Source organism: Pyxicephalus adspersus, chromosome 1 (assembly GCF_032062135.1).
Source record: "Pyxicephalus adspersus chromosome 1, UCB_Pads_2.0, whole genome shotgun sequence".
Classification (NCBI taxonomy): Eukaryota; Metazoa; Chordata; class Amphibia; order Anura; family Pyxicephalidae; genus Pyxicephalus; species Pyxicephalus adspersus.
The window spans coordinates 166,249,841-166,263,291 of NC_092858.1; the positions used below are offsets into that span (position 1 = coordinate 166,249,841).

Here is a 13,451-nt window from a genome sequence, read left to right on the forward strand (position 1 = left end):
CTACACTTGCTGGCGAATCCACAATACTCTATATTGCACATTGAGAGAGCTGGCTGTTACCTGTGATTTTGGTGCTTTAACAGAGAAAATGATAAGAGATCAAGTTGTGGAAAAAACAAATTCTGCCCATATTAGAAAGAGAATGCTTTTGGAACATGATTTAACCCTTGCAAAGGCTGTTACAATTCCAAGTCAAAGTGAAACTCCTGTGGCAGAGGCAAAAATCCTCAGCCAGGGGACTACTGGTACTGTACAGGCTGTGAATTCAGCATCTACTTCTCCTGAGACATGCACTCAGGCGCAATACAAGGGTGTGACAAGAAATTTGCCTTAACTGGAGCGCAGAGCTGTACATACACAAAACAAGTACTGCTTCAGGTGTGGTTCTGCACAGCACATGGCTAACTATGCTGCATGCCCTGCAAAGCAAGCATAATGCCACAAATTTAAGAAAATTGGACACTTTGCAAAAATCTGCCGTAAATCTACTGCTAGACAGGTTCAGTAAGTTGCTTCTCCAGAGGTTGCTGTCTTAAGTATAGACACAAATGATGTTTTCAGTCTGGATAAACCTTTATGCACTGTTACAATTGTAAGCCGTGTACTGGGGGCATTCTAGGATACAGCGAAGTCACAAACAGGAAAAAGCAGCACTGACACCAATTTATATAAAACAGAATGTACTTTACTGCGTAATATCACAATAAACAAAATTCCAAACAATAACACAAAGAAAATACATTAAATACACTCGTCCCAGAGGACAGCACAGCGCCCTATTTCAAAATTAGTTCTTATGACCTGCCACACACATAGACCCTAATTTACTAACTACTGCAGGTCTAATCTCAGTCTCTGGTGTTTCAGGCGCCAATCCTATAATGCGGTGCGTGCACGATTTTACTGACCCGGGTCTCAATAACAACAAGTAGTCTCTTCAACAAACATGAGGTCATGCAGGACAGACAGCTCTCCGTTCCTCAGCTTCTCTCAGCCTTTCTGGACAACAATCCTCTTTCCTCTGGACAGGATCTGCCTTGGACGGTGGTCAGCCTCACTCAGCCACAGCTCCTGAGACTCTAGAACGCGCTGACACTTGGATGCGAGCGGATTCTCTTTCACACACAGTCCTTGCAAGATGTCTGCTCTCCTGCTTCCTGTCTTTTTCAGAACAAGCACACCCCCTATCAATATACAAATACTGGCCACTTGTTTAGCTGTGCTCAGAAACAGCGGCATCTTGTGGTTAAAATGCAGAACGACAGTAGTCCTATATTTTATTACATTGAACACATGTGCTGTTTTCTCAGTCTCACACTATTGCTACTACTGATCAGAGGCATTCTATTACCCTGATTCCTGATACAGGTTGTGCTGTTTCTGTACTACCTGAGGATATCTACTTCCGGTACTTTGCAAATACATCACTTACTGTGCCTACTTTGAAGCTGGTGAGTTATCCAAGGGACCCTATTCCTGTGCTTGGTTGCCTGTCAGTGACCGTTACAATTCAATCAACTGGTTTGCAAGCTGAATTCTTCATTGTAAAGAAAGGCTCAGCTATACTGGGCAGAGATCTTTTCACTGCATTAAATCTAAATTTAGTGGATGGCTTTGTAACAACAGCTTCATATTCTAACCTGCATCCAGTGTCCAGTGTTTCATCACATACTGACAACGCATTGGGCTGTGCAAAGAACCAGTGATGCTTCTGAATAAGTTTCTCCTATTGTGGTGACCATGAAGAAAACAGGAGGTATAAGACTGTGTGTTGACCTTTGTGAACCAAATAAAGCTGTTAATAATGATAGTCACCCCTTGCCACATATTGAGGAAGTATTTTCAGAACTCATAGGAGCTAACTTATTTTCTATATTGGATCTTCAATGTGCATATCATCAACTTTTGCTGGATGAGGAAAGTAGAGATCTCACTGCATTTATTACTCATTAAGGTTTGTTCCATTTCAAACATGAACCTTATGATCTAGCTTCTGCACCTAGTTGTTTTCAAAGACAGATTTAATTCTCAGTAATGTACCTGGTGTACAGTATTATCTGGATGACATCATTGTATATGGCCAAACTCTGGATCTTCATGACAGGTATCTTCTCATTGTTTTGAATTGCATTGAATTGGCATGAACAAACAAGAGAAAAAGCAGGGGGTGGGAGCAGCAACTATTTCTGGTTCCCAAGATGCACAGCAAGACCCAGCAGCCCAATCAGAAGAGATCTGAGCATAGGCATACATACAGGGAATGAGAGACGGGTTAGTCACTCAGTCTTGTGTTCTGGGTGAAGGATAGAAGCAGGGGCAGACGTGGATTGTGACATGTTAGGAGATTTCTGTATATATGCAGATATTGCCGTTTTGATGCTACCTGGTCCTGTTTAACAAAGAAGCCAGTTTGGTGCAAAACATTTCTGTCCTAATCTAAAAAAAAACAGATAATTCAGTCTGATACCTCTTGCTATTTACCAAAGAAGTCAGTTTGCTACAGAAAAATTTATTTCCTACTATAAAACAAATACCAATAATTCAGTGTTTGATACCTCTTGCTATTTACCAAAGAAGGCTATTTGGTACAGGTGCTTTTTTGCCCGAATAAGTAAAAAATGAGCGGTAGACGCAGGGGAAGGCATGGCGTTGGGCATACCCAGGGAGTCTGCCACTGTAGGACAAGCAGCAGCAAACTGTTGGAGACAGCAGTACAAGTTGTCAAACAGGTCTGAGATGTGTGCTGAGCACCAGTACACTGTATTGAGAGGGCGTAATAAATCATATAGCCACGTCATGTGGAGAGTATTGTGGACTGGGTCTCAGGGGCCTCAAGTGAAGCAGCCTCCTCTTCTGCAGCAGGCTCTTTTTCTGCAGTAGCAGCAACCAGCACACCCATGACAGGAGCAAAGACAGGAGTTAGCGTGCCTAATGCACCTGTATCTCCTGATAACTCTTCCTTGTTGTTTGACAAACAGCCTGAAGATCTGTCATTTCGATTTCAGAGCAGAAGGCAGACTTTCGACCCTTGGAGAGTGGGGTCAGCACTTGCTGGGCGAGGCTTCTGGATCAGTGGCTGCATTTGCAGAGGTTGGCCTAAATGAAAATGTGGATGATGATGACTGTGATGACACCTGGGAAGCACCGATGCGCGTAAGGGCTGGCAGCAGTTCCGAAACTGACGTAGAGGAAAGGCAGAAGCAACAGACTGGTGATGGAAGGGGCAGAAAATCTGCCTCATGTGGGTCCCTAAGAACACACAGACGAGTGGGCACAAACAGGGGAACAGTCAGAGACGATGTGACCATGGGGGGATTGGAGCTGGAGTAGACGCAGGGCACCCAGCAGACGCAGAGGCAGGCAAAAACAAGAAAAGTGCAGCAGAGTGGTTGCACGCACCTCCCCAGTGTTGTCCTTTTTCACGCTGAAAGACGATGTGTGTAGCAATCTGCATCCTGTGCCACAGGCAGATCTGCAGAGGACAGGCCAGATCACAATTGGGTACAACATCAGGAGGTGCTGAGGATGAGCAGGGCACTGCCATCTTCTATCTTCTTCTTGTCTTCTTGGCACGTCACCCGATCTGCCATCTGTGCAGTGTGGGATCAGGTGAGGTTCCAAGAAGACAGGAAAAAGACAGAAGAAAAGACAGAGGATAAACCCGCTGTTAAGGGGAATAAAGAGAGCTGATTTCACTGCGCTTGCATGAGATTGGCATCACTTTCCCTTAAGAAAAAAATGCCCCTTGTGAGCATGTGTAAATGTTGAGTTTAGGTAGGCTTTAAACCACATTGTGTGTTTCTTATGACATATCATATGTTCTAGGATTGCCCTGAAATAGAGGTATTTTGGAGAATGATAGCTTGATATGTCACCAGTAGTTAATTTTGTACCTATATCCCTGACTGGGCAATATTGAGCATCTTGAATCTATAAGAGTGGCAGCAACCAGGGGAAGTGGAAATCTTTTGAAAGTTGTCACATTGGTTTCCTGGTGGTGCCAGGAAAGCAATTCTGCAAACATGGTTAGACCAAGATCCTCCCACTTTGGGACTTTTCTAAGATAACAATGTATGTCTTCAAGATGGCATTAATTGAAGCCTGTTTAGAAAAAGAGTTGTGAGTAAGTACATGTTTGAAATATGGGGGTCATCTATTGCAGTATTCACCCCAGAAATATTTGAAAGTTGGGTAGGGAAGAAGCTGTAGGCGGGTTGTGGTCCACCCACATACAGCCGGGTGGATGTTGGAACATTACGGGTGGTGCACCCAGCTAAAATGGGCTGGGGAGAACACTGTAATGATAGTTTACTCCTAGATATAAAGCAAAATATTGTGCATTCCTTTGAGCAAACCTCCTGGTATGTACTTAGATTGCTTTCAATTTACTCTCCTTCCAATTTAATGGAAGCGCGTGGAGATGGATACTTATGTAATATCTCATGTTGTTTCTTTAAATATACCCCTGTTACAATTGATCTTTACCATGATCTATGTTTGTATATTTGCTATAATCTATTCCATGTGACATCTTTTAGTGTAATCCCTGTAATATTGAGTATTATTTAAAACAATAATGCAACTACTTAAAGCCAAACTCTCTAGACCAACAAATACATGGTTGATACATAAAGTGGAAATCCAGGCAATATATTTTTTTAGTTTAAAGTGGACCTATCATCAACATTTTTATTTTATATACAAAACTGGTAGATAACTCTTTTATTTAGGTAAAAATATGATTGTTTTACCCCCAAAATATTTTTTTTAAAGATTTCTCCCATGATAGTGTATCTTTTCCAGTCTCAGAGAGCTTTATTATATCAATCCCAATATGTAATAACCTAAGTGCATTTGCAATACAGAATATCACAGAACTTCATGTTACAGAACTTCATGGCAAAACCCTTTCTTTTTTGCATTTCATACTATACAGTAAATCTAGTTTACAAATTGGCAGATTAAATAATGACATACATTAATGGAATTTTGGAATGGCAGATATACGCAGACTGAGTTCCCTGACATTTGGGGACATTGAATCACCTGTGATGTAATAGGTCACCTTTACTACTCTGGAGTAACCTGTCATATCACGTAACCCTGTAGGAGCAGATCATTTTCTTCTGTGTTTTCTCCAGTCTTACATTTTGTTTCTCATGACTTATCCAGAAACCTGAATCCCGTGACACAGACATACCAGCCCTGACATGCCCTGAAAAGGAGAATGAGTAGTAAACAGTAATAAATAGTATTACATAGCATAAATATAACATGAGTGTTCACTTTCCCCAAAACCCCCTGAAGAAACCTCAAAAGTGTCAGACAGGAGAGAGCAACGTCACTGAAACTGAACAATAATAAAAACAGTCACAAATATCAATGGAATGCAATGAACAGGCAAATTTAGATTAAGATTGTAGATAACGGCTAAATCTCACTGACTGTTAGTACTACAGGTCCCATCATGTCTCATGTTGGGGACCCTTTTTGTCAGTTGGAGAGCTTAAATTAATATATTTGTATTGCACACAATAGAAACTGTCTTGCAGAAGAAATTTCAAGAAAAATAAAAGTCTGACAGAAAAAACAAATCCTAAACCTTCCTAGTCAAAGTCCTAAACTCAATCAGTCAGAATGGACGCAGGAAATCCTTTCCTCCAATACAAAGGAGCTCACTGTTCTTGTAACAAATGTAACAAAAACAGATTTAAGATTAGAAATGTGAAGGGGCACATAAATCTTTAACTAAATTGTGAGATTAATATTTTAGAATTGACCTTTACAATTATGTATAAGCACGGTGGTGGTTGTTTCTTACCTTTTTTTCTTTATGTTTATGTAGTGTAAGTTTATAATTTTAATAAATTCTTTTTATTTTCAGTTGAACCCCAAATTTCTTCATACCAACTCCACGAGTCATACCTGGCCTTTCGGTGCTATAGCAGAAATTATAGGTATGTCATTTTCCTACTTTTCCTACACATTTTAGTTTTTTTTTTTTTTAGGATTCATGCAGTTAGTCTCTGGGTATAGGACATCTGATATACGGATATCTTCTAGATACAAATGGGGCTTCCCTGCTCCCTTGTGTGCAGAACTGCAGGGGCTGTTTACATGACTTGCAGAAGAAACTTTTTTCTAAACACAGCTGAGAAGGAGCTTTTCTGCAAGCTCTTGTAACTCTTTAATGACCAAGACAAACTCTGCAGTTGTTTCTTTTTGCATATCAAAGCACAGCTTGCTCTAGAAGTTAATGAATGTCTAGGCAAGGTTTTTTTTTTTGCTTGGATTGTGATTAACTCACAGTGAGAATTTTGTACAGTAACTGACACCACTCTGCCTAAAAATATGTTGAGACAAATTCAATTTAGGAACAAACCTACAGTCCCTATCTCGTATGTAACCCGGCACCTGCCTGTACTCGGATTTTGTCCCTAACATCTGACGTTTTCCAGTATCCAGGCAGTTATTACAGCTTGTGCTATTGCACTTCAGCAAAATATTATTTTCTTTACAAAGTCAATACATTTTTAAAAAGTAATATAAGCAGTGTACTATTGGTGTTGAAAGAAAATGAGGAATGAAAAACCTATTTTATTCAGTGAACGCCTGATTTATTTTATGGTGGAATTCCTTTTTTTTTTTTTGTAATTCATGTAACTGCATCATTCTCTCATTAATGCTGGAGAGAGAAACTGGCAAATGTTTTAAAATGACAATATCATTCTTTCCCTTATAACAGATAATGCTTACGATCCTGATGTCAATGCTAAGCAAATCTGGATTGATAAAACCGTTCTTAACAATGAGACATGCCTCACCTTTACAGACAATGGGAAGGGGATGACTGCAGACAAATTACACAAGATGCTTAGGTAAGTGATATAAACCATTCACCTTTCTCTGGGTGGACCATTATGTCTCGCAGAATTTCACAGAGTATACCCACACTGAGGTTATGACTGGATGGGGGTACAAATTGATACATTCACTAATATACTTTGGGTATACCGTTGGGTTTTTATTCCCGCACCTCACTTCCTGCTACAGTCAGTCATACTTGTCACCATAAGAAGCAAGAAATTCCACCAGAAAATAATATAAGTCCTGTACATCAAGCATTGCATAGAAAGCAGTGTCTGATGTTTAATGTACAGCGCTGCGTATTATGTTGGTGGTATGTATATCAGTTTATTATTAATAATAATAATAATAATAATCATACTATTCACTAATCCATTGCATTGCAATGTGTTTTTGTAATTTCCTTCCACACTTAAATCTTCCCATTTCTGTGCGCTGTGCAATTCCATGTACCGTATTTTTCGGACCATAAGACGCACTTTTTTCCCCCCAGAAGTGGGGGGAAAAGTCCCTGCGTCTTATGGTCCAAATGTATCAAAATGTATCCTTCCCAGCTGCTGTCCCGTCCCCCCTGTAGCCCCCCTCTGCCTTTTCTCCTGTCTCCTGTTCAGCGCGGAGTGACTGTGTCTCCTCTATCTTGCTCCCGGCGTCCTCCCACTCTCAGCATGATTGGCTGACAAAGTTATGCTGGGAGCATTCTCCCAACATAACTTTGTCAGCCAATCATGCTGAGAGTGTTCCCTGAATCACTCACAGCACACATAGTAAAATCACATATACGGTACACAACACAAACACAATGTAAACAAATGTTATATTGCAATCGCTCTGCTTTACAGACACGATGCTGGCAGAGGAGAGAAGAGACAGACGCTGCAGCCAGAGACACACGCAGGATGGGGTATCGGGTGAGTATATTATTTTACTTATTTTATAACACATTTGTCGTATAGGATGCACTAACTTTTCCCCCCCAGTTTTGGTGCGTCTTATATGGCAAAAAATACAGTACTTAGTAATGATTCTATCTCCCCCTTCACTAGCGTGTCTGAAACCAGGCTTTCGTTAAGTCTCCAGCGAAACCCAGTCTGTGGGCGATTAAAGCCTGAAAGGTATATTGCCAATGGGTCATGATCAGACCAAGGCGTAGACAAAATCCAAGCCCCTAAAATATTGGGGAGCATGCGAGACTGAACAAAGCCATGGTCAGTACGTGAATACTGATCGTGGGCTGCCGAAAAATATGTGTAGTCCCTAGCTGATGGGTTCAACTCCCTCCAGCTATCAATCAAATCATATTGTCTCAACAGAAGCTGTGGCTGTTTTTCGGGGGATCCCTACATCTGCCCGGTTTTGACTTATCCAAAATATAGTCAAGAGCCAAATTAGATTCACCCAGCAGAATCAGGGAGCCCTGCACTTTGGGCCAAATTTCACTCAAGATACTACGAAAAAATGCCACTTGACCTTCATTAGGCGCATAATAGGATACCACCGTGATAAGCTGTAGGCCAACATAGCCAATTACCATCAGAAACCTGCCCCCCGGATCCCTAAAAACCTCCTGAGGCGAAATGTTCAAATGTTTGTTAAAACATAGGAGAACCCCACCTTTCTTTTTATCAGAATTAGCAGCGTAAAAAATAGGGTAGTTTTTATGAAAGTACCTCGGAGCAGAATTGTTGGTAAAATGAGTTTCCTGTAAGGCTAGAATATCAACTTTTAGTGAGGTATAATAATGAAATGCCTTGGATCTCTTAACGGGGCAATTAAGACCCTGGACGTTATGAGAAAGCAGCGTCAGCTTAGTAACGGTCACAGGACCAGCCTGGAGATTAGGCAACATAGGGATAAAATATCAAAGCAGACCTCAGTGAACTTCCTCTACCATTAGAAACAACAGGGAGGGGACTACCAGGAAACAGACAAGACAAACAAGACAAAACAGACAGAAAAAAACAAAACATATGAAGTAACAAAAAATTGCAAGGAAAACCAAAAAGGATCAGGTGACCCCCCGACTCCCGGGAACCCCAAACTCCCGGACCTCAAAGGGCAGCCTGGATATTATTGGCTCGGCGGCCACTTACCAAATAATACAGTAAAACAATAACCAATGTGATACAATTTAACCTCAGAGTATAAAATTGGGAACACCCTCAAAAATAGAAAATAATACCGGGGGGCTCAAGAAATTAAAACAGAACCTACGTAGTATATCTGCCCTATCAACAAAGACCCCAGGGTGCCAACCAACACCAGCCTTAAACCCGTCTGGGTCATAAGTAACTCAATCACTCCAAAGTGATTCAACAACATACAGTTATCTTATAACGTTTATAGGTTAATGATTGTAGCAGGAGAGCGTCCAAAGAAACCTCTCAGGGTGTCTTCTGTAGTTGCTTTCCAGAAGTTTTAGCCTTGGTCCAAAGTGGATACAAGGAGGTAGATGCCCCCCCATCCGGTGAAATATGAATGTCCTCCTGCTGAATTAGATTCAAATCTTTGAGGAGTTGTTCACCCTCAGCAAAGGAAGAGAAGGAAAAATTTTTTCCTTGTAGTTGAAAGATCAGTTTTAATGAGAAGGCCCATCTATATTTAATCTTGTTATTGATCAGCACTTGCAAAAGGGGTTTAAGCGCCCTCCTACGTTGTATTGTGAATGGTGTAATGTCGGAAAAGATCTGTACTGAGTGCCCTTCCATCTCGACTTGATCCATGGCCCTTGTGACTTTAAACAGGGCTTCCTTCATTGTAAAGTAGTGAGGTTTGACTATCACATCCCTGGGTGGGCCATCTTGTCTGGGTGCCATCAGGGCCCTGTGTGCCCTATCAAGTGTTAGGTGTGATTCCGGTAAGTCATGTAGAAGTTTTTGTAAGAATCGCCTCACTGCCTCTGAGACATTTTTGATGGATTTTGGCAACCCTCTGATTCTGAAGTTGTTTCTGCGTGACCTATTTTCCAAGTCATCAAGCTTAAGCTGCAGGTCCGCTACCATTCCGGATGGCCGCGCATGCGCACTCTCATAGAAAACATTTTTATCTTACTCTCTGCTTCTAACCAATTTATCTATACATGTATGAGGGCGACATCTTGTGAAATTTAGAAGTATTGTGATGTTCCCCATGTTAAATGAATGTGTAAGGAATAATATATATGTATGTGTGTGCATTACAGTATTACTGTATATTTTATGGAATGTAGGAGGAATGGGAATACTTTGTAATAAGCCTTTTCTTTTACAGCAAGGTCCACTATACCATTTTGTGTGTGCTTCTTTTAAAGTGCATTGTTATGGTGCTTTCATATCAGGCAAAGTGGGAATATTCTAAACGTAGGGTTTGCTGTAACAGAAAAAAATCAATTTAGAGAGGGGCATGCAAATAAAAGTTTTCTAGTTAACAAGTTAATTGAGACCTTGGTGCCTGCTACTAGGAAAAAATGGTGCTCTTTAATGGTACTTTTTATTTTAATACTTTAAGGTCACCTTTCTTCTCTTGTCATTATAGGCAAAAACGTTCAGGTGCTCCTGAATGCACTTTAGGCCCTGCTAAAAAGCCTTATGTGGCCATATCTGAGACAAATGAGCTTCTGAATGGTGATGGAAATGCAGCTGCTGATGTAATCATCATTGAAGACAGTACTCCTAAACTCAATGATAATTCCAAAACACCAAACAGCATAACTCCTGGCTTAAACACAGGAGTTGGAGCTTCAGCCACAGTAACTAACAGGGGAGTAATGAATGTAAAACATGAATGTTCCAACGGTTATGCCAACAACAGCCACCAAGTGCTAAATAACAACAATTATAGCCTTTCTAATGGAACCACCACACAAGATGCCAACGATTACCATGAGTGTTGTGAAGAACTCAGCGTCAAAGTGAAACACCCGGAGGACCAGTTAGTTGAGGCGTTAGGCCAGCAAGTAAAGAAAGAAACCTCCCAGGCTTATATCCAAACCGATCCTGTGCCAACGCAAGACAAATCCAGGGAGCTATTGCTATCTCAGTATTCGGGGAACGCTATGAGCCATGCGGTATAGATTTCTATGCTTGTTATAGAATATTGTGATTTAAAAAACAGCCACTAGGTGACGTTGTATGACTACTTTACATAGAAGGGTAGACAATTCTAATATTGAAAGTAAAAATTTTCTTTGTTACTGTTTTTTTTTTTTGGTGCAACAAATTCTATATTTTAACTGGAAAAGCTGGTCGTCTTATACGCCGGAAAATACGGTGTGTGTGTGTGTGTGTGTATGTATATATATATATATATATATATATATATACACTCTTTGTAGACTCAAGTTGAACCTGAACTTTGCTGGATTGCTAAAAGAAGTTCTATCATTAGGAAGTTGTGTAGAGCAGGATTGACAATAACAGAGGATGAGGCCTAATCTGGACTTAAAGTAGAGTTTTCCAACATTCTTCAGATTTTCCCAGTTGTGAATGTTTGTTAGATACCTTGTATGCAAGGTTACTTGCAAAACAATGCATTGTTGGTTGGAAATCCTTTACAGGTATTAAACCCAAACCCTTTCTTGAGGTAAACCGTATGTACAGCCAAGATTCACTGGAAGGAACTGATCCAAAGACAAATACGTGCATAAACATCTTTGTGCAGTTTGGTGAAAATATTAAGGACAATTTTCTTAAACTGTTGATCCTTGTACAACTGTGTCACTATGACCACTTGTAACCCTACTGGTAGTAATTTCTACATGACAAAAATGTTAATCAATTAGCCCTCATCTTTCTTTTTTTTCTCAGCCCTGCCCTTTAGCAGACTTTTAATAGGTTTTTTTGTGTGCTTTAAGCTGCAGATCTCTAATTTAGAGGAGAATAAATAGTTATAGATTGTTTAGGACCTTATTCATGTTGGGTTTTCCTCTTATGACAGGTTGAGCTGCTAAAGCAAGAGAAATTGCAGACTGATTCTGAAATTGTCAAGCTTAAGACTGAAGTGGAACAGTTAATTAAGGAGACCTAGAATGCAGCTTCTGCCAGTACATCATTTGCTGAACAGTATTCCCAGTTTATTACATGGTGTCTGCATATTTACTTTAATCCCCTGGCTGCATGTTTCTGTTCAGCAAATACCTTTATACTATTGGTGGACAACTGAAAAATTATAAAGGGCCCAAATATTTTAGAAGGACTTCACAGTAGCTTTCTAATTTCACGTCAAAATCAAACGGGCTGTAAAAAAACGAAAATTTTTTGCAGCATACTGTAACACACACTTAAGTGTAACTAGAAGTAAAAAAAACAGCATTGGTGACACATTGGTGACAATGGCTGCACCTATAACCACCAGCATTAGTGACAATGGCTGCACTTACAATTTACAACAACAAATTGCCAGCATTGGTGGTTTAGCGTTTCCTAAATCCCATCACTGATAAAATTTAACAGCAAGCATTTATAATGGCTTATGTCCATATAAAAAATATAATTTCAAATTCAGCTTTGCAAAAAGGCTAAATGTTAAACACTGAAAGCAGACATGAACATTAAAGAGGCAAGTTATATATTGTGCATTTGTCTGCTGTGCAGACTTTAATATTTTGGTGCCCACCTCATACTTAGGTGGAGTGAAGTTCTTTAACATATTGAAGATTTATGATTATGTTTGATTTTGTGAAACTAAACCATTTTATCAAAGATTGTATTTCCTTTTCAATGATAAATAAAAAAATTTGTCTTTCTAGCACAAAGCTCTGGACACTCAGAATTAACGTGGCTCGGTTACTCACTATACTAATGCCGGATATGAATTTAGGACAAATAGATTATGAAGTTGATGTGATCGATGACATTCTACAGCAGGTCCTGGAACAAGAAGAGAAACAAAGGGACAAGTAACTTTACAGGACAATTAGCATTACTGATTCAATCTGAACTGAATAAAACACTGCCTTCCTGGTGCTAGGAGCACTGCAAGTTCGTAGACTACATGGCTTCCGCAGATTAATAGAGGGGGCTATCTTTTTGCAAGCAAACTATATTATTCAAGAGAAAATGTATGCACTCTGCTATTATCCTATTTTTAAATAGGTTTTCAGATATATATTGTATCTTGTACTTTGACTAAAAAAAGCAAATAAACGCATTTAATCAAACACAACATTGACGGTTTCCAATATAACTCATTGCCGGTGTACTGTCATCCATTGATATGTCATTTTAGACATAATTGGAGTGATAAGATTGTAGAGTCTATATGTCCAGGAAATTCAGTGTGCCAGAATATTTTCCCATCTGCTGCACTGCAAACTGTGTCTGACACAACACTTCCGGATGGACAAGCCAGCACCTAAATGACATGCTTGGACTAATCTGGCCAAACACCTAGTTTCTGCGGTCATGAGTTAAGTAATCAGGTACTCCAGGACATGTTGGATAAGATGATACCATCTGACCTATTTCATCTTCTAACTCCCAACCCACACGCTGCTAGAAAGGCAGTCATATCCAAAAAACTGTAGTTGACCCTATTGAGCCTGGTGCCGCTGAATCTGGAAGTGTTGGTGGAGACATGCCTGCTGATGAGATGAGGTACTGGTACTGAGT

At 40.1% G+C, this 13,451-nt stretch overlaps 1 protein-coding gene across 3 annotated transcripts; it reads left to right on the forward strand.

Moving 5' to 3' along the window:
* Positions 1 to 1,322: 1,322 nt before the first annotated feature.
* On the forward strand, positions 1,323 to 12,982 carry LOC140321557 (uncharacterized). Of its 3 annotated transcripts, none has more exons than XM_072398276.1 (5): positions 1,323 to 1,954; positions 5,885 to 5,957; positions 6,746 to 6,878; positions 10,378 to 10,909; positions 12,590 to 12,982. In XM_072398276.1, the coding sequence occupies exons 1-5, from the start codon at positions 1,913 to 1,915 to the stop codon at positions 12,614 to 12,616; spliced, it is 807 nt and encodes a 268-aa protein (XP_072254377.1). In that variant the 5' UTR covers positions 1,323 to 1,912; the 3' UTR covers positions 12,617 to 12,982. The 3 variants fall into 3 exon arrangements, with proteins under 3 accessions (XP_072254377.1, XP_072254378.1, XP_072254379.1); XM_072398277.1 differs by having other exon boundaries at positions 6,833 to 6,878; XM_072398278.1 differs by lacking the exon at positions 6,746 to 6,878 and having other exon boundaries at positions 1,323 to 1,756.
* The last annotated feature ends 469 nt before the right edge of the window (positions 12,983 to 13,451 follow it).

What these genes read in the sequence shown, in the direction of transcription:
- LOC140321557 (XM_072398276.1), top strand. Translation starts at nt 1,913, where the DNA reads ATGAGGAAAGTAGAGATCTCACTGCATTTATTACTCATTAAG. An exon ending in TGCATTTATTACTCATTAAG is followed by an intron (nt 1,955 to 5,884) that starts GTTTGTTCCATT and finishes TTTTATTTTCAG; the next exon opens with TTGAACCCCAAATTTCTTCA. An exon ending in GGAACGCTATGAGCCATGCG is followed by an intron (nt 10,910 to 12,589) that starts GTATAGATTTCT and finishes TTGTCTTTCTAG; the next exon opens with CACAAAGCTCTGGACACTCA.